At 45.2% G+C, this 21,454-nt stretch overlaps 1 protein-coding gene across 9 annotated transcripts in view; it reads left to right on the top strand.

The window, feature by feature from the left end:
• LOC123741697 (RNA binding protein fox-1 homolog 3) overlaps positions 1-21,454 on the top strand; it is a 385,849-nt gene that overhangs the window by 279,299 nt on the left and 85,096 nt on the right. Inside the window, exon 1 of one of the 9 annotated variants that reach the window (XM_082971475.1) lies at positions 11,718-12,289. The exons of the other annotated variants lie outside the window; for them this stretch is intronic. Within the exon in view, the coding sequence (XP_082827601.1) occupies positions 12,164-12,289 (126 nt within the window). The 5' untranslated portion in view covers positions 11,718-12,163. Of the gene's footprint in view, positions 1-11,717; positions 12,290-21,454 lie in introns of those variants that run through there. 9 annotated transcript variants of the gene reach the window in all.

The following is a 21,454-nucleotide window of genomic DNA, read 5'->3' as shown; positions in this document are numbered from 1 at the left end:
TTGATTGTTGATGCTGTAAAAGGCAGTTTATCTCCTCTTCACTATCTCTTCATGTGTAACTTTACCTTGATATATGTGCTAATGCTTCCCCAGGACATTATATCAGACTGTGTGTGTGTCTGTGTGTATGTGCGTGTGTGTGTTTGCGGGTGTGTGTGCGCCTGTGTGCTTGCCTGTGTCCGTGCATGCACAGGCGCGTTTGCGTGCAGGTGTCTGTGTTTACCATAGTTACAGCATGACTGGATACGTCCTTACGACACGCTAGTAAAGAGAAGCATGAATGAGCCTTCTGATAGATGGTCTATATCAGTGGCTCAGTTTCAGATCAGATGCCAGTGAGGACAGAAGGCCCTGTTTGACACCCAGAGATCAGTGTGTTTGAATCATCCTGGTTGTTCACTGGTAGTGTCTCTTCTCCCTCCCTCTCTCCCACAATGTGAATATCATGCATTGATTACTCAGTCTTGTTATCACAGAGGATCAGGTGAGATTGACATGTGCTGGGGGGGATCAAGAGTCCAGGATTATGATAAATTTAAAGGTTTTTTCGTAGGCATTTTGCCAAAACATGGCTATGCTTCATATACGTACAGTATGCATGGATAACCAGCATAACATATATAAGAGGAATAATCAGCAGCATTAGGGAACTGCTGACTGTAAAAACTCTATGTATGTTTCTAAAAAAATCACCAAAGCAAGATGCAGGCATTAGTTATTCCTGGGTATACAGATAACAAATATGAAAGGCCCATATTTGCAAGACAATTTTTGGGGTTTTAATGTTGGGCATTTCAGGTTAATTCACCTACATAATTGTTTATGTGTAATGGTAAAGACCTTTGAAAAAAACTAGCTTGTGATTTGAAAATCCGTATGAGAATTTGAAATAGTGGATTTTGACAACTTTGGTTAGGTCAGTTGGATTTTCTAAACAAAGCCCCCAACAAAATGATGTTAAAGGCAAATCTTTGCATGATTGCAAGAAAGGATTTCTAGAAGAGAATAGTAGTACTGTATACTTATTGTATACTCCTGGTCACTCTTGACTGGTGTTGCTGGGTGGTATGACTTTATTATGCGAACACTAGCCACACATCCTAAATAATTTACACTCTACTTGAGCATTCTCCAACAGACTCAGTGCCGCCATTAGACTGTCTCTAGCTGCCAGTTCCTATTCTCTTTTTTGACTCGTTTTTTTCGCTCTCATTTTTAACCATAAATGCAAACATTACAAGCAGCAAATGGAAAAGAAAAGCATTGAAAAACGACTAATATCTCTCTGGTCGATGAGAGTTCACGGCAATTTACTATATTAAAGGGAGTTTACATACATAGCACTTCAACATTAGGGGATTTTTCACGGAGTTCAGCATATTTTCTGGAACTCTCCCTCTACCCTGTTTTTAATCCGAGATGCCTCTTTGACAATGTCTCCCTCATACAAAATGCATGAGCGCAGTGCGGATCGATACGGACCCTTTAATCTCGCTACACAGACAGCTACTGCAGTCACGTGGTGAACCAGCACCCGCCGCTGGCTGCCACTGCTGCAAGCCAGATCAGAGACGGGAGAGAGAGATCAGCCGAGGTGACAAGGGTCGCTGCTCGGGGTCTCCACACCAAGCTGAGGCAGGCTGCCTGGAAGCACACTAGATGGGTCTAGCAAATTCCTTGACCAAATCAAACTACTCAAACAACCCTTTTTTATCAGATAGCACTCTATCTTGATTTTGATCTCATATTTGACGGAATATCTGATGTTTTTAGAGGTTCTTATTCTAGAGTGAATTATTTTGCCGGTCATGTAGTTATTTTGTGAAACATAATTTTGTGCAGGGCTTTGGCTTTGATCCTGGTGTATACAAACAGATGGCCTGTAAAATTGGAAAGGTTGTTTTGAAGTGTTTGAAAAGATTAAAAGGAAAAGGAAACATTGATATATCTTACACTACATAAATATTATTAGAATAAAAGAAAATCCCCTTACAGAGGGAGTAAAACAAACATTAAAGGTTGAACTATCAACTTTTAAGCAAAGCTGTGTTTTGGTCAAATATCCCTTCAACTATGAGATTTGTGTAAAGCTGACATATACTGTCATATAATCAGTGTCATATACAGAACCAAATCCCTTTAGTTGAAAACAGAAGCAAGTAAAGCATCTTTTAGAGGGAGTCAGTGTGTGTGTCGCCGGGCAGAGCAGGGGAATAATCCACTAGGTGGAGGAGAAATCAGAGAAGGCCACCTCCATATAATTGATGTGTGCTGCTGGAGGGATAATATAGGGTACCCAGAATGCACTGCTCCATGGACTCTGTCTCTCTCTGTCTCTCCTCCGCTGCCTACCTCCCCATTGTCTTCCCCTCTCATTTCCCTCCCTTCCTCCATCCGTGCCTCCATCCCTCCCCACGCAATGCAGCTTTTGTTCACTCATTCTTTTAACCGTTTCTTTCGCTCCAAGGTGTCAAGGCAGAAAAATTAAGGGAGCGGTAATAGGGTTATGTCAAGTAGACGGAGGTGTTGTCTCTGTGTGGATGCCTCCCTCCCTCCATCTCAATGAAAGGTTACTCCAGTTGGTGGGCTCGGCACTGCCTCCGCCGCCGCGTTCTCCCCTGCTGTAATGAGAATGGCAACAGACAACTCTCTATCAGTCCTGCTACAGCAGGTGACTGATAGCATTAGCACGGGGGAAAAAAGCAGAAACAAGAGTCACTCTGCACGAGCAATATGGAAACATGACCAAGACTGATCACAGTGGACACAGATGATTCCCTGTCTCAGGTGGTATTGTGTTCACATTTACCTATTTGGAGCGTTAATTCTTCTATTTTTCTTCTTTTTCCTGAGTTTGGCATTATGAAATTCTCTGTTGGAATATCCTCTGCATCGTGCCCTCAACAGTTTGCCACGGAGGCAGAACGTTTGTGAAATATTGAACAGATATACCTCAGCATTTGGGTTTAGTGGAAAAGAGGCATGACTTCCACACAGAGATATTACACTCTCTTTTGAATGGAACCTCTGAAACCTATTGGCTTTCTCCTCCTCCTGCGGTTCCACCAAAGTCCACAGTAAATCTGTGTCTGTGCATATGTCCCCAAAGCTATGTTTTAATGGCAGTGAAGTGGAGAGAATTTAAAAGGTGGCAGCGTGTGTGTGTGTGTGTGTGTGTGTGTGTGTGTGTGTGTGTGTGTGTGTGTGTGTGTGTGTGTGTGTGTGTGTGTGTGTGTGTGTGTGTGGTGTGTGTGTGTGTGTGTGTGTGTGTGTGTGTGTGCGTGTGCATGTGCGTGTGTGCGGCATGGGTGCCTCTCTGGTAACAACAGCAGGAGCTCTGGGCACCCTCGGCCAGACAGAGGCTGGCAGCCTGGCAGGCACTCTGTATTTACACCACACACAATCACACCTCCGGTTTCATTTACTCTGTTATGATATGTGCATCTGAGGCGGAGTGGAGGGGAGGCGGTATTGATGTATCAGCCGTCTCCCTGTGATCCTCTGAGGAAGACGTTGAGGAAGACGGGGTGGCCATGGTTTGAACACCTGACCCCTGAGGGAGGGAGAGACGGTGGCACGGCGGAGATGGAAACCCATCTGGAGTTTCTCTCTCTGCTGTCGGTTAAAGAGTGATGGTGAGAGGTATGCCTGCTGGATAGAGGACATTACTGGGCATGACCAATCTGTTCCAAATGGAATGCACTTGGAGTCAGCGGACCAATCGTTGTAATTGACCTTGCCTCAGGCCTTCGGCCGCTATGGTAACAGTTGCTACAGTAGCGTTGTCGAGGCAGGTCAGGAAGTTTGAGAATAATGCTCGTAATAATTTGACGTTTCATTGCTCAACGCATTCCATGTGTAATGACGCTATTTGTATTACTTGTTATTTGCTTTCAATCAAAAGTACCCTACTGAAATTCCTCCTCACTTATGACATTTCAGTTAGGCGTGCGTTAGATTGTTTTGTCAAATAGTGACCCCTTGGTACTGCAGGACATGGTTGTCATACTAAGCAGTGAAACCAAGGCATGCACTACGTGACAACATCCCCTAGAGCGTCTCTCTGAGGGACAGTAAATATTTCATCATCGATCTGATGTGATTTCCTTGCATGGCAGTCCCTTTGCCCTGTCAGCTCTCTCTCTCTCTCTCTCTCTCTCTCTCTCTCTCTCTCTCTCTCTCTCTCTCTCTCTCTCTCCATCTCTCTCTCTCCGGTTCACCGGGCCCTGCAGGGCTAACAGAGCCTGACCCTTTCCTGTTTGCTGGCCCCTCCTGTGCCTGAGCAAAACCCTCGCTTGTGTTCCTCCCACCTTTTACCCTCCCACTGTTTTGGCCTGGGCTATCACCCGCTCCTAGCTGGGGCACTTCCTAGCCCGGAGGCAGAGAGGAGAGGAGGAGAAGCCAGTAAAAGCTTCCTAGTATTGACGTTGACTGTCCGCCGTGAGCCTTCGTCTCTCTCTCTCTCTCTCTCTCTTTCATTTTCTCTGAGAGCCAGAGGGGTGGTGGTGGTGAGGGGGGAGGGTGAGGTGATATACGGCAGCTCTGTGTGGGAAGCATGGTGAGTCCTCAGGCTTTCTGCAGTGTCGCAGTAAGACGGAAGAGTGCTCAAAAGTCCAAAAGGCCTGACCTCTCCCAGGCTGGTGAGTGATGGCCGGACGCAACCTGCTGATCCCAGCACTGGGTGCATTAGTTTGCAATAAAGAAAGCCGTGATTGTGAAACGCGGCGGGCGAAAACATATGAGGATGAATGACATCATATAAAAGCCAAGCACTGTTTCAGAATCCATTTACAGTGGTGGTTACCAGAGCCTGAAGTCTGTAGCGAGGGTCTACAGCAACAGCATATCCTAGTGGCTTAGATCTGACAGACAAACTCACCCACCCCTACCCTAACCCATAACTATCCTTTCATCAATGTTATTAGGACTTGACAGCTTTGGGGAGCCTAAACCAATACTTTAACTGTAGCCGGCTATTGACATTTAAAAGACAAGTGAGAGACAAACGCGGCTAATTTGGTGCAAGAAAGACTAGCAAATCCTGTTCCTTCATAACTCCGTGTTCTGTCTCTGTGATCACACCAGCAGCCCCCCGTGGCACAGCCTTCCTAATGACTCCGATCTGCACACAAAGTGAAGAAATAATGAGCAGGAGAGCTGGTACCTTGTTGCCTTAATTATGAGCCCAGACAAAGGAGCGCTGACTCTTCCACAAAGAGCCTGGCACGGTGAGACGGGTGAGAGGCAGGTTAAACACTCGCCCGCCTTGTCCTCCTGGCGCCCCGTTCCCATCCTGAACCAACTGGCGTAAGACTCTGCCAGGGATGCCAGGGAAAATGAGAGGGGTGGGGCAGGGAGAGTGGCCGGGAAGTCTGTAAAATGTCCTTGTTATGATAAACCAGAGGGAGCAGCAGTCAGAAGTTTGTTATGTTAGGCTGCTATGACACAACCTTTAATTAGTGGGGATCCCAGGCGCTCTGGGCCTGAGGTTTAATCAGTGGACCTTTAGCGAGAGCACCACCCTCGCCTCGCTGCACGCCCTGAGGACACGCTGATCATGGCGTTCGTGTGCCCCCTCATCTACTGAGGGGTTCCGAGGCGCCATGGCGATGCCAGATAATGAGGAAGGCTTGTCAGAGGGGCACTCCAAGGGTCCCCCTTCCAAAGGCCCCCGCTGCCTCTCCAGTAATCTACCCAGCACAAAACACTGCTGCTGCTTTGTTTTCATTTCAAAGGATCTCCAGAGGTCTCCTCGGAGAGAGGAGGGGGAGTGAGGGGGTGTTGAGTCACAGAGAGACTACTCTAGACCAAATTACATCTGGACCAAATAACATACTCTGAGATCAGTGATATTTTTGGAACATCAGTTAACTGATTATATCAATATGTTCACTAACAAGTGACAGCGAGTGATAAAATATCATTGAATATGTATCAACATGTGTACATTTGGTCATATCATGTTCCTATTATGCGTTGTACACATGTGTTTCCTGTCTGTTTCTCTCTGTCCTCCTGATGGGGGAGCTGTGTCCATAGTGAAACCCTGCAGTAGACTGACAGAGAGAGCAGAGGTAAGGATATAAACAGTCATCTCTTATGATGATTATTGCTAGTAGTCAGTATTGATCATGGCAATATGGTAAAACAGTGGGAAACAGACATGTGCCTCCAATTGTTTGGGCTGCATTAGCCACTGCCTCTATTGCCTCTGATTATTGCTGACTGGGCTCGGAGCTCAGGGGATGGAGTCTTAATGGTATCACTGCTGCTTTCCGCCTTTACAGACTGCATTACAGACTGCATTACAGACTACATTACAGACTACATTACAGACTACATTACAGACTGCATTACAGACTACATTACAGACTACATTACAGACTACATTACAGACTGCATTACAGACTACATTACAGACTGCATTACAGACTGCATTACAGACTGCATTACAGACTACATTACAGACTGCATTACAGACTACATTACAGACTGCATTACAGACTGCATTACAGACTGCATTACAGACTGCATTACAGACTGCATTACAGACTACATTACAGACTGCATTACAGACTGCATTACAGACTGCATTACAGACTACATTACAGACTACATTACAGACTACATTACAGACTGCATTACAGACTGCATTACAGACTGCATTACAGACTACATTACAGACTGCATTACAGACTGCATTACAGACTACATTACAGACTACATTACAGACTACATTACAGACTGCATTACAGACTACATTACAGACTGCATTACAGACTGCATTACAGACTACATTACAGACTGCATTACAGACTACATTACAGACTGCATTACAGACTGCATTACAGACTGCATTACAGACTACATTACAGACTGCATTACAGACTACATTACAGACTGCATTACAGACTACATTACAGACTGCATTACAGACTGCATTACAGACTACATTACAGACTACATTACAGACTGCATTACAGACTGCATTACAGACTGCATTACAGACTACATTACAGACTGCATTACAGACTACATTACAGACTACATTACAGACTACATTACAACCACACCGGCCTCTAAGACCCACAGGAAAATCACCATATTTGTAACATATTTCCTGTTATATTTTGAAGGGATATTATCACCTGCTTTAATAACAGTAACGTCTGAAATCAGCTGATTGCATCTCCTGTGCCTCTCATCTCCCCCACCTCTGTGTGAGTCCTGTCTCAGAGGAGGAATCACATAGCTGGGCCAACTAGAAACACACTGGAGAAACACATGACAAGGGGATGGGGATAATAATCGTTATTATGAATATTATCAGGTTGCCACAGTGGAGATGGTGATCATGGTGATGAAGAGGAGGAGGAGGAGGTGATAGAAGACAGTGATGATGTGATCATGGTGATGAGGAGGAGGTGATAGAAGACAGTGATGATGGTGATCATGGTGATGAAGAGGAGGAGGAGGAGGTGATAGAAGACAGTGATGATGGTGATCATGGTGATGAAGAGGAGGAGGAGGTGATAGAAGACAGTGATGATGGTGATCATGGTGATGAGGAGGAGGTAATAGAAGACAGTGATGATGGTGATCATGGTGATGAGGAGGAGGAAGAGGTGATAGAAGACAGTGATGATGGTGATCATGGTGATGAGGAGGAGGAAGAGGTGATAGAAGACAGTGATGATGGTGATCATGGTGATGAGGAGGAGGGGGGGGTGATAGAAGACAGTGATGATGGTGATCATGGTGATGAGGAGGAGGAGGAGGAGGTGATAGAAGACAGTGATGATGGTGATCATGGTGATGAGGAGGAGGAGGAGGTGATAGAAGACAGTGATGATGGTGATCATGGTGATGAGGAGGAGGAGGTGATAGAAGACAGTGATGATGGTGATCATGGTGATGAGGAGGAGGTGATAGAAGACAGTGATGATGGTGATCATGGTGATGAGGAGGAGGAAGAGGTGATAGAAGACAGTGATGATGGTGATCATGGTGATGAGGAGGAGGGGTGATAGAAGACAGTGATGATGGTGATCATGGTGATGAGGAGGAGGAGGAGGAGGTGATAGAAGACAGTGATGATGGTGATCATGGTGATGAGGAGGAGGAGGAGGGGTGATAGAAGACAGTGATGATGGTGATCATGGTGATGAGGAGGAGGGGAGGTGATGGAAGACAGTGATGATGGTGATCATGGTGATGAGGAGGAGGGGGGTGATAGAAGACAGTGATGATGGTGATCATGGTGATGAGGAGGAGGAGGAGGAGGTGATAGAAGACAGTGATGATGGTGATCATGGTGATGAGGAGGAGGAGGAGGTGATGGAAGACAGTGATGATGGTGATCATGGTGATGAGGAGGAGGAGGAGGTGATAGAAGACAGTGATGATGGTGATCATGGTGATGAGGAGGAGGAGGTGATAGAAGACAGTGATGATGGTGATCATGGTGATGAGGAGGAGGAGGAGGTGATAGAAGACAGTGATGATGGTGATCATGGTGATGAGGAGGTGATAGAAGACAGTGATGATGGTGGTCATGGTGATGAGGAGGAGGAGGTGATAGAAGACAGTGATGATGGTGATCATGGTGATGAGGAGGTGATAGAAGACAGTGATGATGGTGATCATGGTGGATGAGGAGGTGATAGAAGACAGTGATGATGGTGATCATGGTGATGAGGAGGAGGAGGTGATAGAAGACAGTGATGATGGTGATCATGGTGATGAGGAGGTGATAGAAGACAGTGATGATGGTGATGGGCATGGTGATGAGGAGGTGATAGAAGACAGTGATGATGGTGATCATGGTGAGGAGGAGGTGATAGAAGACAGTGATGATGTGATCATGGTGATGAGGAGGTGATAGAAGACAGTGATGATGGTGATGAGGAGGAGGAGGAGGAGGTGATAGAAGACAGTGATGATGGTGATCATGGTGATGAGGAGGAGGAGGTGATAGAAGACAGTGATGATGGTGATCATGGTGAGGGAGGAGGGGGGTGATAGAAGACAGTGATGATGGTGGTCATGGTGATGAGGAGGGGGGTGATAGAAGACAGTGATGATGGTGATCATGGTGAGGGAGGAGGGGGGTGATAGAAGACAGTGATGATGGTGATCATGGTGATGAGGAGGTGATAGAAGACAGTGATGATGGTGATGAGGGAGGAGGAGGAGGGTGATAGAAGACAGTGATGATGGTGATCATGGTGATGAGGAGGAGGTGATAGAAGACAGTGATGATGGTGATCATGGTGATGAGGAGGAGGGGTGATAGAAGACAGTGATGATGGTGGTCATGGTGATGAGGAGGAGGAGGGGTGATAGAAGACAGTGATGATGGTGATCATGGTGATGAGGAGGAGGAGGAGGTGATAGAAGACAGTGATGATGGTGATCATGGTGATGAGGAGAGGTGATAGAAGACAGTGATGATGGTGATCATGGTGATGAGGAGGAGGGTGATAGAAGACAGTGATGATGGTGATCATGGTGATGAGGAGGAGGAGGAGGTGATAGAAGACAGTGATGATGGTGATCATGGTGATGAGGAGGTGATAGAAGACAGTGATGATGGTGATCATGGTGATGAGGAGGAGGAGGTGATAGAAGACAGTGATGATGGTGATGATGGTGATGAGGAGGAGGTGATAGAAGACAGTGATGATGGTGATCATGGTGATGAGGAGGAGGAGGAGGTGATAGAAGACAGTGATGATGGTGATCATGGTGATGAGGAGGTGATAGAAGACAGTGATGATGGTGATCATGGTGATGAGGAGGAGGAGGTGATAGAAGACAGTGATGATGGTGATCATGGTGATGAGGAGGTGATAGAAGACAGTGATGATGGTGATCATGGTGATGAGGAGGAGGAGGTGATAGAAGACAGTGATGATGGTGATGATGGTGATGAGGAGGTGATAGAAGACAGTGATGATGGTGGTCATTGTGTGTTGGATGTTGGAAGTCAGCTCCTATTTCCATCAACAGTCTACAGTAATGGTTTCTCTTCTTTTTTTCATTGGAAGAATAGGTCTGGAGGTTACTGGACTTAACTGAGGATCTCCAGCACATTTAGATAGCTTTGATTCTGCATGACTCAAAGAAAGGCACAGTGGAGAACATTCCAGCAATTCTCTCTTTGAAGGGAGTGATCTGACACAGCTCATTTGAATTATAAACAGGGAGGGAGAGAGAGGGAGAGAGAGGGAGGGAGAGGGAGGGAGATGGAGGGAGAGAGAGGGAGCGAGAGGGAGGGAGAGAGAGAGGGAGCGAGAGGGAGCGAGACAGAGGAAGAGAGAGAGGGAGCGAGAGGGAGGGAGAGAGAGAGAGAGAGGGAGAGAGAGGGAGCGAGAGGGAGGGAGAGGGAGGGAGAGGGAGGGAGAGGGAGAGAAAGGGAGAGAGAGCGGGAGAGAGAGAGAGAGAAGCTATCTGTCTCTCTCTGCATCAGTAGCAGCACCTGCTGGCTCTAGCCAAGTCATCTGATCAGAGAGTGTTCTACAGTACAGTGACATACAGCGGTAATACTGGCCAACTGCTTGTACTTAACACAGGCTCTTGGACCTGAACAAGACGTGTGCAGACATGCAGTCGTGCAGACATGCAGTCATACCACTGGAGTTCCAGTTAACACAGCCTCAGCCTTATCCAAGTCTCAATTAAGATCATGCTGATTGGTCATTTAGCAGAGGACCAACTTCTCCCTCCATTCTGTTCAGCTCGACAATTAGATGTACAAAACATATCAGCCAACAATTACATAATGTTATTACAGTATTACACATTGTGCTGTGCCACTTATTGGTATTCCCTAATCTGCAATCTGTGCTCTGTCCCAGTGTCTGGGACTAATGAATAGGAAGTAGGGGTTAGTTGAACTCCTTCCTGGTGTAATTTCCCCCCTGCATACTATCTGAATGGGGCTGATTGAATCTGAATGGAGTGTCCCAGAGTGAGTTAATTCGGCACAGTGGACATGCGTCGTCTCCCACAGCAGGGTGTGATTATGATGGTCTGTCTGTGTCTGGGTGGGAAAGTGACCAAATTCACAACGATATTATTGTAGCTACCCCTGTGTCATTAATGGGTTGTGTTTGAAGGCTAACATCACACAGCCTTTATGTGAGCTCCATTGCGTTTTATATCAAGCCCCTTGTTGTTTCTACAGAAGAAGGAAAAAAGATTAAAAAGGGACTTTACATTTGTAGCGTAAATCATTTATGGATAGACTCTCTCTCTGTCAGGGCGGATGTATATTTACTGCTCACAGATGAAGAGAGATGTCACAGCCAAAGCTAAAGCGAATAACGGGGCTTTGTGAATACATTTGCCAGACTTCTATGGATGCTGTGAATTAATATTTGCCATACATGTTGTATGTGTCCTTGAGTGCAGCTCTTGCATAGACGGAGGGAGACCGTGGACAGCATTAGGCTCTGAGGGGGGAGCCTGCAATTAAAAGGCTGTACGCAGCATCCCACGAGGTGCTAATGCCAAGGATCAGCTGCTGTTCTGATGTCATTTCATCCCCCCTGTTATTCACACGGCCTGTTTGATGTAGGAATACATCACCTCTTTTATAACCCCAACTCCCACCCCCGTCGACTCTACAACCCCCCTTCCCTCCCTCTCCCCGGTTTGCACAGAACCTCCCCTTCTATGTCTGAATGCGTATGTTGGCTTTTATCGCTTCCAAAGTAAACAGAGTCGCGCCGGGGACAAGCGAGAGAGAGAGAGAGAGATAGGGAAGGAGAGAGAGAGAGATAGGGAAGGAGAGAGAGAGATAGGGGAGGAGAGAGAGAGAGCAGGAGAGGGATAGGGAAAGAGAGAGAGAGATAGGGAAGGAGAGAGAGAGAGAGAGAGAGAGAGAGGTGGCACATGCACATTGTCAGTGTGCGGCTGGCTACCGTGGTTACCTACTGCAATAGACACACAAAAGCAGAAAGAGAAATTCTCAGTAGGGAATAAAAGACCACAACAAGAGAGAAGAAAGACCAGGGCAGGAGAAAGAAAAAAGAGAGTGGTACGCTGTGCCAGAAGGAGAGATAGAGAGAGTAGAGAGAGTGAGTGGGAACGAGAGAGCGAGCAAGAGAGAGCAAGAGACAGAGTAGCGAGGAAAGAGAGCGAAGGATCTTCCTGCTAAATGCGCAAAGCATCCTGTTACCACACGCTGAGCTCCATGGCCAACTCAGGCTGTCTGCTTCTCTCCGGCTCCGGGATGCTACCTCACTCCCTCCACTGTCCCCCTGCCTTCCTCTACCTACACCAGGTAAGTCTCTCTATCCCCATCCCTTCCTCTCTTTTTCTGTCTCTTCCTCTCCCTCCCTCTCTCTTTCTCTTTCTGTCGCTCTCTCTCTCTCCGTCTCTTGCATTCCTCCGTTTGCTCGGCAGCACGTGATAGCATTGTGTTTCCCCGAGTACTTCCCCAACCCCGACCCTGACCCTTCCAACACAGACAGGGGGGGTCATCTCCTTTATTTTCCCCTTTTCAGCCTTTATTCCCTCCTTTTATTTTCCTCTAATCCACGCCGTGCTGTTTTGAACGAGGGAATTCATGAATTAGTGACGTGAGACCGGGATACGACATGTTTGTTTAGATCTCGGCTTCATGACTCATTTTGCTGTGATTGTAACGCTGCATATTTTACTGCTCATTTTATGGTCATACTGTCCTGTCACTTTCCATTGTGTGTCAACACTTTTCACTGAGAAATTCAGATTAAAAAAATTACACTCAGTCACTTATGTGCATTTTGTGAGAGGGGGACATTGAGCAACTCTCACTTTTCTGTCATGATCATCTACATTGATATTTGTTTGAGTAATTATATGAAGCTTAGATTTTTGGTTTTAATTGATTCCTTGTCACTGGTCCCTCTTGCTTTGTGAAATTTTAAGAGAATCTTAAGATTCACTCTGCAGAGGAAAACAACTACCCAACAAGGTGACTGTTAAGAGCGGGCCCATATGCATCTCTTGAATTATTCAAAACATTTTAATTCAGCGAGGGGGGGTGGTCGCCTGTTCAATTGTGTTTTTACTACCACTAGCATGTGTTGCAGTAAACAGTGTGTTACTGCAGTGATTGAAGCAAATAATGGTAAGGCTGGCAGGATGGAGCCTCCTGCTTCCCCCTTTAAATCCTGCTCCCCATCAGGGTAATGGCCCTCTCCCCTCCTCCCCATCTGTCCAGCGCGGGCCCACGACGGCTAGGCCATCAGAGGGGGACAGGCATGTGGAGGACCAGGTGCCGCTAGCACACACTTCATGTGGAGAAGCCAGGGCTAGGATTCCCCAAGGAAACACTGCTTTTATTCATGGCCTCGGAAGTGTGTGTGTGTGTGTGTGTGTGTGTGTGTGTGTGTGTGTGTGTGTGTGTGTGTGTGTGTGTGTGTGTGTGTGTGTGTGTGTGTGTGTGTGTGTGTGTGTGTGTGTGTGTGTGTGTGTGTGTGTGTGTGTCCATATTTTTGCATGGGTGTGTATGGGGGTTGGGGTCTATATTTGTGTATGAAACAAAGGGTGATATGTATGACAATTGGGAATTTCTTCAACTTTACCTCTGCTGTAACTAACTTATGGAAATAGAGAGGCTGGTCTACAAAGACAACATTATTATCTGAAACACAAGAATACTGTACTGTATTTATCCATATGATTTGTGGCTGACTCTAGTAAAAAATAATACAATAAGTAATATATGTCACATATGGGGCATATAATGTTAGTCCCTGCTTCAAACCTATAAATGTTTTGCTCTGTTCAATCCATATCCTTATTAAGTGGAGTAACACCTCAGAATTCATAGAAAATTCAAAAAGGATGTTTTCACAAAATATAAAAGCATTTTACATGAATCAATGATTCACATTTCCTTGTTATGGGGGCCCAACGGGCCTATCCTACTCCTGCAGTGTTATTTGGGAAATTACTCATTCATTGAATCAAGATTCAGCCTCTAGCCCTCTCCTCTCCCCCTTTCTCTGTGCTGACCCCTCTTTTGTATCGTGGCCATCGCTCCTTTTCAGACAGTCACTGCATCCTCTGCACCTCTCTTTCTCTCCGCACCTCGGCCCAGACGCACCAGCCGCCTGTGTGAGGGAAGAGACACACAGAGATTATAAGGAGAATAGATTGAGGTGAAAGCCTTTTCCCTAGCAGTTTGTTTGAATTCAAAAAAGGGGAGACCGCATTAAAATGACTCTGAGTGCTTTGGGTATTATGTTGGAACATGAAGCTGTATGATATCACAGGCGTACAGAGTTTTATTACATAAAAGATTACTGAACCAATAGTTTTTCCTGTTTTGCGTAGCGGCAGTTTCACTGGGTTGTTGTACCACGGCAGGCGGATTTGATGCTCTTTGTAGTGGGTTGTTGTGTATATGAATCTTGGCTAAATGTTTGTTTTCATTAACACAAGAAGAGACTCCTCGTGGTGTAATGAGAGAAATGCGGCTATTCTGATTCCAAAATGGCAGTATCATGCTACCTCTCGCTGCTGTAATTCAGAGGGTATTTTGGGACTCTCTACTACATGTGAAAAGCTGCCTGTCTGTCTGCGGAGATGATGTCATCTTTTTCCTCCGTCGATCAGGATTTAACAGTAGCATATTCCATGACTTATGGTGTCTGATATTGACAGCACTGATGAATTACAGTACGGGTGTTTACTTCACTGCTGTATATGAAAGTAGAAATATATTTCTGATACAAATGTTGGGGTGGGATACGTAAATCCACAGTATTTAGTTGTGGCTGGGCCTCAGTTTGTATCCCATGGATTTTCTATTTAGCAGGCTTTGGGTGTGCATCTGGCTGTGGTCGTAAATGCAGCTATATTATCTAAGTAGGAAGCAGTTCAATTAAAACGAAGGAGTTTCTTAAGACATGTCTTACATGTCTCTTTGTTTGAGCCTGCTACCATATCTGGAGATCTCACATTTCTGAAATTGCTTTCTTTGATTTGTAATTGGATTTTGTATCATTACATTCTGCTGTGTTGATATTGACCCTTATTGTTATATCTATTGATTATTTCTGTGGGTGTTTTGCGTTATTCATTTCCCCTCACCCGTTTTTTGAATAGCATCTTAAATGGTTAGTCAACCTTTAAAGGGAGCTTTCATGCGTGTGTGGATGGGGAGGGATCATCTGGTTTCTGGTTTCACCTGTTCCTCTGTCAGTGGTGTACCAGGCAGGCAGCCCAGGGGAGGTCATTGTCCTCCTCCACAGCAGCGGCCACTGATCTCTCTTCTCTCAGTGTAACCGACTCCTGTCTGCGTCGACACTGTGATCCCTTCTACACAGCCGGGAGTGGAGGGAAGATAGGGGCCGTGGAGGAAGGGATGTGGAGAGAACTGGGAATACACCACTTTATCTATCTTTGCATCCCTCTATCCCTCCCCCTCGGTTCAGGCCTTCATCCTCCACTGCCTCCCCAGTGAGAGGCTGTTTTGCCGGGGGGGGGGGGGGGGGGGATCTGACAATATGGGGGATTTAGGTTCCAGGTCTCCAGGGACAGGACTAATTCTAACGGTAAAGAGACAAGGCCTTTCTAGGGGATAATTATTGTATGCCAAGCTGTACTATTGACAGCTGTAAATGGAGACGCTGTCTGTAACTGGGGACCAATAGGTTTCTGTTCCTACATGGGCTGTGTGGGTGCATGGGAGATGGGTTTGAGAAATGAGCCACAGCCTCTTTGGGCTTTGGAATGAGAGTGTGGAGGAGGCAGGAGGGCTGGGTTCTCCCCCTCCACTGACCTCATGGGGAAAGGTTAACTGAGAATGGTTGTCTGTTTTTGCGCGAAGCTGAATGAGACCCTCACTGTACATGGCCTTTATGGTTAAATGGTTACTGTTAAAGCTGGACCCGTTATTCTTTGAAGATTACGAGAGGGCCTGGAGAAGTGAAGGCTGTTTACAACACCTTTCCCCTTTTTTATATCTGTTGACAAGTTATTTTATATTTCCATCTTCTGTTTCATAAATTCGCAATGCATTCATAGCATTTTAAATAATTTCATTTTGTCACCAAGAAAGCTGGGCTTGACTCCTTAATGCAGTCAATTTGATGCAACGCAATTCACTTTGATTCAATCAAACTCAATTCAAAAACTTCAAACGCTATTTCATTGGCAGGGAATACGTTTCATTGTGTATTTTGCCTAGGATTATTCCTATGGAGGCCCTCTCTCTCTCTGCCATTCAGCTGTTTTGTCCTTTAAACAGCAAATTCATAACAGCAGAACAAAAGCGGAGGGGACTGATTGAAATGTTTTTCTCACTTTTCCTCGCCGCTCTGGAGGAGAATTGTAAATCACAGCTCAGTCGTTTATGTTGAAATTTCATTTGGTGTGTGAGCTGAGCAGAGTGAGGGCTGCCTAGTTCTTCAGAGGGGATGCGAGTCACGCCACACTCCCTCCCTGTGACTAGTAGTTCTCTTAAGGCTACCTACCGACTGACTCTGTTAGACCGCTGTAAATGGAACCAAATTACATTTCCTCCCCACAAAGAAGAATGTCACAAACAGTTCAATAGATTTACACATGCATGAAGCCGTATTGTGGGAGTTTGAGGGTTCTGTCTCTTTGGGGGGGGGAAGGATTTGTGTTGATTCACAATGTTTCACAGGAGAATGCGTACTTAACATTAGAGTGGGGTGCAGTGCATTAATAAATGTATATTTACATTTTGCCAATAATGCTAAACATCTCCAGTCATTAATGGTACGCATTAGCTTGGAGTTGACCAAGCTTTCTATATGCATAGCCTACAGTGTCATGCGATTAGCATGCACAGTGCTTCTGTTGCTAATATACTCCACTTCCTGAAAACAAAGTGCTGTTGTGGATATCTTCACCCTCCAGTATTCATCCAGATTTTTTTTATAGCATGACACACCATTTAATTGAGCTTTTAATCACTATTCAGGTCAAATATTTACTGTCTCAGGAAAACTCATCCCAGATCCCGGAATCATAACATAATTTTTCTCCTCGTTTAAAGAAAGTATAATGCAGTATTTTAGTGTTTTATTGGGGGCAACACCAATACATGCCACCATGTGCATTTTACACTATTATCATAGGACTATTATAGGAGCAGCCTGTGATCAAAAAGGGAAGTGAACTTGAGTGTCGTCAACCCTGTATCTCAGTGGCCTCATTCTCTATGCAGAGATTTAATACAGCTCAAGAGTATTCGCTTGGTTTTGCAATCGCCACCATTACGTCCGCTTGAGCGCTCCTTTAGCTAAAGAGAGACCGCGAGCGGAGCAGGCTGAGGGGGCAGCGAGAGGGGAAAGAGACGAGAGACGCGACACAATGCCTCCTTGTCTTTACACTGCGGGAGCTCTCTCTATCGCCCTCTCTTTCACACACACACAGACATACACACAGGGATAAAACAGGGAGGATGATAACCCCACTGTGAAAATCCATTAGAACTATGTTTGTATGGGTGACTGTTTTTACTGAAATATAATCTATCCTGAGGTTTTCTGTTTCTCTGAATGGCTCAGTAAAATGCTTAAGCAGCCCGAGCAGCTTGACTCCAATTATTTCTTTACTGCAGTAACTTAGCCAGCTGTGATTATTATGTTTATAATGTAGAGTCACTCTCATACTGTCCTTCAAGCCTCCTCCTCTCAGCAGGATCCTCTCAAATGAGACATAATATCTTGTGTGCTGAGTTAACAGAGTGACCATAGAAGTGAAACAGCCATCACCTGCTATTAAAGCCACCACCTTTTTATCACCACCCTGCTTAATGGCAGTAGTGAACAGCAAAGCATTATTACCGGTTTCTCCGTTCCTCCTCGTGCTCCTTCCCTTCTGGCCAAGCTGTTTTTCCTCTGTCAGTTAGATGGGGCTCGTGAAAAATAGTTCTCTAGGTAAACACTGAAATGTTGTTTTTCAAAAGGTCATTATCAGCACCAGTGTGTGCTGTGCGACTGCAGTTTGAGGAAATAATTTTTCATATCAGACACTTTTTAGTCGTTTTTTAATATTTATTTCTGCCTCGACTTGCAATATTGCCGTGGCTAGCTTCTCATTTGGAAGCCGGTAACTGTATATATTACTATTAAAAGGCACCAGGGGTCATCCTCTAAAGAAGATCAATATTTGAACTATTCTGTTGTGGTTCAACATGTACTGGTGTATAAAAATAAATGGGGCTTGAAATTGATTTTAAGTTCTCTGTGAAAAAGTCCAAAGGTATTTGGAAATGAAAGTGAGGGGGAGGAGTGTGCCACCCGGCACACACCAAATAGATGACCTCTACCAGGCACATTTAGAATTGCTTTTGTTTCTTCAAATCAAATGAGCCCTTTTATTGTCATTTTTTATTTATTTCAGAGGTGGGACTGAATTGTCAGTTACGCCACATTCTTTTTTAACGCCTAAAGTTAATATGAAGTAATACCTTTAATTCCCATCACATCTCTGCCTCTCCTGTCAACACTCGCATACAGAACAAATCACCATTAGATGGTTATTAGAATAACAAGTGGGCCGTTATACACCTTCCTGCTATGTGTTGAATAAACAAAACAAACGCTCACACTCTTCTTCTTTCCTGGCGGGCAACTGAACAGGAATGAGGTTCATTACTCTCCACTAGTTGGATAATCACCTCAAAAGGTGTGAAGAAGCTTATGTAATTTCCCCCAAATCAGTGGCCTCCTTCCCCGTCTGTCTCCATTTCGTTGAGAGCCTAAATCTGGTTGTTTTGTCTTGCAGCAGTTTGTTAGTGGAGCACGCCTCTGTGTTTCCCTCCAATCATCTATCAAGGTGAGCTGTGTGGGAAAGAGCATCGCCTCGGGGTCCCTCCCCATGTGCTTAGGAGGTTTTATTAGGTCCCACAGGACCACTGCTGTGGCGCCTTAAAAAATGGAACTTACAAATTACTGCCTCCACGTGTGTGTGTGTGTGTGTGTGTGTGTGTGTGTGTGTGTGTGTGTGTGTGTGTGTGTGTGTGTGTGTGTGTGTGTGTGTGTGTGTGTGTGTGTGTGTGTGTGTGTGTGTGTGTGTGTGTGTGTGTCTCGGCCTACGTGCATATGCTCTATAGGTTTTTTGCATGGATAAATGCATGGATAAATGCCCCCGTGTGTGTGTTCATATGCGATTCAGATGAATGTAAATCTGTGTGTGTGTGAGTGAGAGAGTCTGAGTGCCATATTAGTACAGCATGTCCTTGGGAGACTATAGGAGTGATCATGTGCTGCATGTCTCCAGGGGGACTGTTGGAGGTGGGGTCAGTACCAGCTGTCCCCTCCCTCACGGCTACTCTCTGCTTTATGCTATTCATGTTAGGAGAGATGAGCTACTATGGGGTCACTCTCTCTGAACAAGCAGATATTTCCCATTTCTCACCACTGTTCAGACTTTTGCTTCTAATTTAATGAATCGGAATTGTAACTCCACATTGCTAGCATTTAGCAATAGCAAGTAATGAGTAGTAATTAACGTTTTCAAAGAGGGTCGTAAAGGCTGAAAGACACCGCTTTTACCAAGAAAACGTCGAAGCAGCGCAGTCAGAGGAGATATTGTCATGCGGAGAAAGGCCTAATTTACCAAGCCAACTGTTTTTGTAATGTAAATAACTTTATTTTGTCAGCCAGACCACTATCAGTGCTAACGTGAGTAATCAGTCTGATATCCTCGGCATTCTGGCTCCCTCAATGAACTGTAATAAACTGTAATAAATGACTCTGCTCATTTTTTCCAATGATTGCTCTTTCTGGTGCTTGGAGAGGAAGTGCTAATTAACTGAATGTGAATGAAATTCTAGGGCAGAGTGGTATCAATGCGAGGGAGACAAATGCGATTTAGCTCTGTCGAGAGCGAGTGGAAAATTGCTGCGTAAATTGGAGGTTGTTGCTGCCGAGAGTTTTCTGTGTGCTTACATTTCATGGGTGAGAATCCAATCTCGCAGGGCAGCACTGCCCTCTCTAATACACTCTAGTGTACTCACCTACTCTATGATAGCGCTCTAAAAACACCCTAAATCTCCTCTGTAACACACACACACACACACACATCTCAAAGGTAAAAGACATTGTGAATCAGAGGAGTTGTGCTGGTAGTGGGGGATAGATCTTATACTGTGCAAACAGCAATTTGCCTCATCTTCCAATTGACCAAAATTTCTCACATTCCTTGACTGTAAGCAAAATAGACAGGACATTTTCTAGTATTCACAACTCTCCGCTTGTTTATGGAGCTGGTGTGTTTTTCTGTCATTTCCAACCTGTCAGAGAGTAGGTGCTTCAGATAGATAAGGCAGCCCTAACCTCTCTCTCTCACTCTCACTCTCTCCTCTCTTCCTTTTTCTCCTTTTTCCTCTCTCTTTCGTCTCTGACTGTGATGGCCATTTTTATCTCTGGGTTTGGGCAGTTTTGGAGAGAATTACGCTGACAGTGTCATGGAAATGATAGGCCGGCAGTGAGATATCTGAGCCTCATAAATTCTCCATTCCTCAACATACTTTACGAGGGAGGTTTCTGTGCGTAAGACAGCCAGTGTGCCACCATATCCATCTCCACCTGCTCTTCCACTTCAGAGCCCAGCTCCCTCCATCCACTTCAGAGCCTAGCTCCCTCCATCCACTTTAAGACAGCAGCCCAGCTTCTGCTGGATTTATAGACGGCTGCACTAGCAACACTCATTTGAGAATTTATTTTCACTTTCATTTGGTCTGTAAACAATGCTTCTGATGATTTTGCGATACATTTTTTTCCCTCTGGTGCTAGATTAGGTTTCAGGCTCTTGATTGGGGGGTCCAGGCAGTACCATTAGGCAGAGATGAAGAGAAGGAGATGAAGAGATGGAAACTACATTACATCAAGCTGATGCACTGCTGTGTGTGAAACTGTACTACTAAACCCCCATAAGGCCTTGTTGTAGTGAAGTATTGTACTACTGTATCAGCAAAGGTCATGGGCTCCTCTGATTATACTGTATGAAGGCAGATCAAAGACTGCAGGATTTTAGATTTATATTTCTATGTGATTTGTGTGAAGGGGCTTTTCCCTCAGAGAGCTATGCCCACCACGATATAGGGAAAATAAAAAGACAATCTAAGTTACAGTATAGAGTAAGTTAGCTGAGGGCCTGGCTGCTGCTGTTATTTTGGTCGATGTTTCACATGTATTATTCTACGCTCAAAGTGTGATGTTGGCTGGCAAATTGCACCTTCGCATTTCAAACACATTGATATTGCCCAGAAGTGGTAGAATAGGGAAAACATGATTTATTAACTTTTTCATTTATTTAATTATCCCTGTTGTTTTGAACACACTATATACACCAGCCCTCTGTTTTCGTTTTTCAATGAAGGTCTGAATTCACTTCCCTAAGTTGTGGGGTGATTCGATGAGGAGAGTTTGAGTGGGTTTCCAGCGTTGTGGCACTTCCCAACTCAGTTAAAGTA

This window comes from Salmo salar, chromosome 03 (assembly GCF_965601325.2).
Source record: "Salmo salar chromosome 03, fSalSal1, whole genome shotgun sequence".
Classification (NCBI taxonomy): Eukaryota; Metazoa; Chordata; class Actinopteri; order Salmoniformes; family Salmonidae; genus Salmo; species Salmo salar.
The sequence above is the reverse complement of the archived record's forward strand: the minus strand, read 5'-3'. Positions and strand labels throughout refer to the sequence as shown.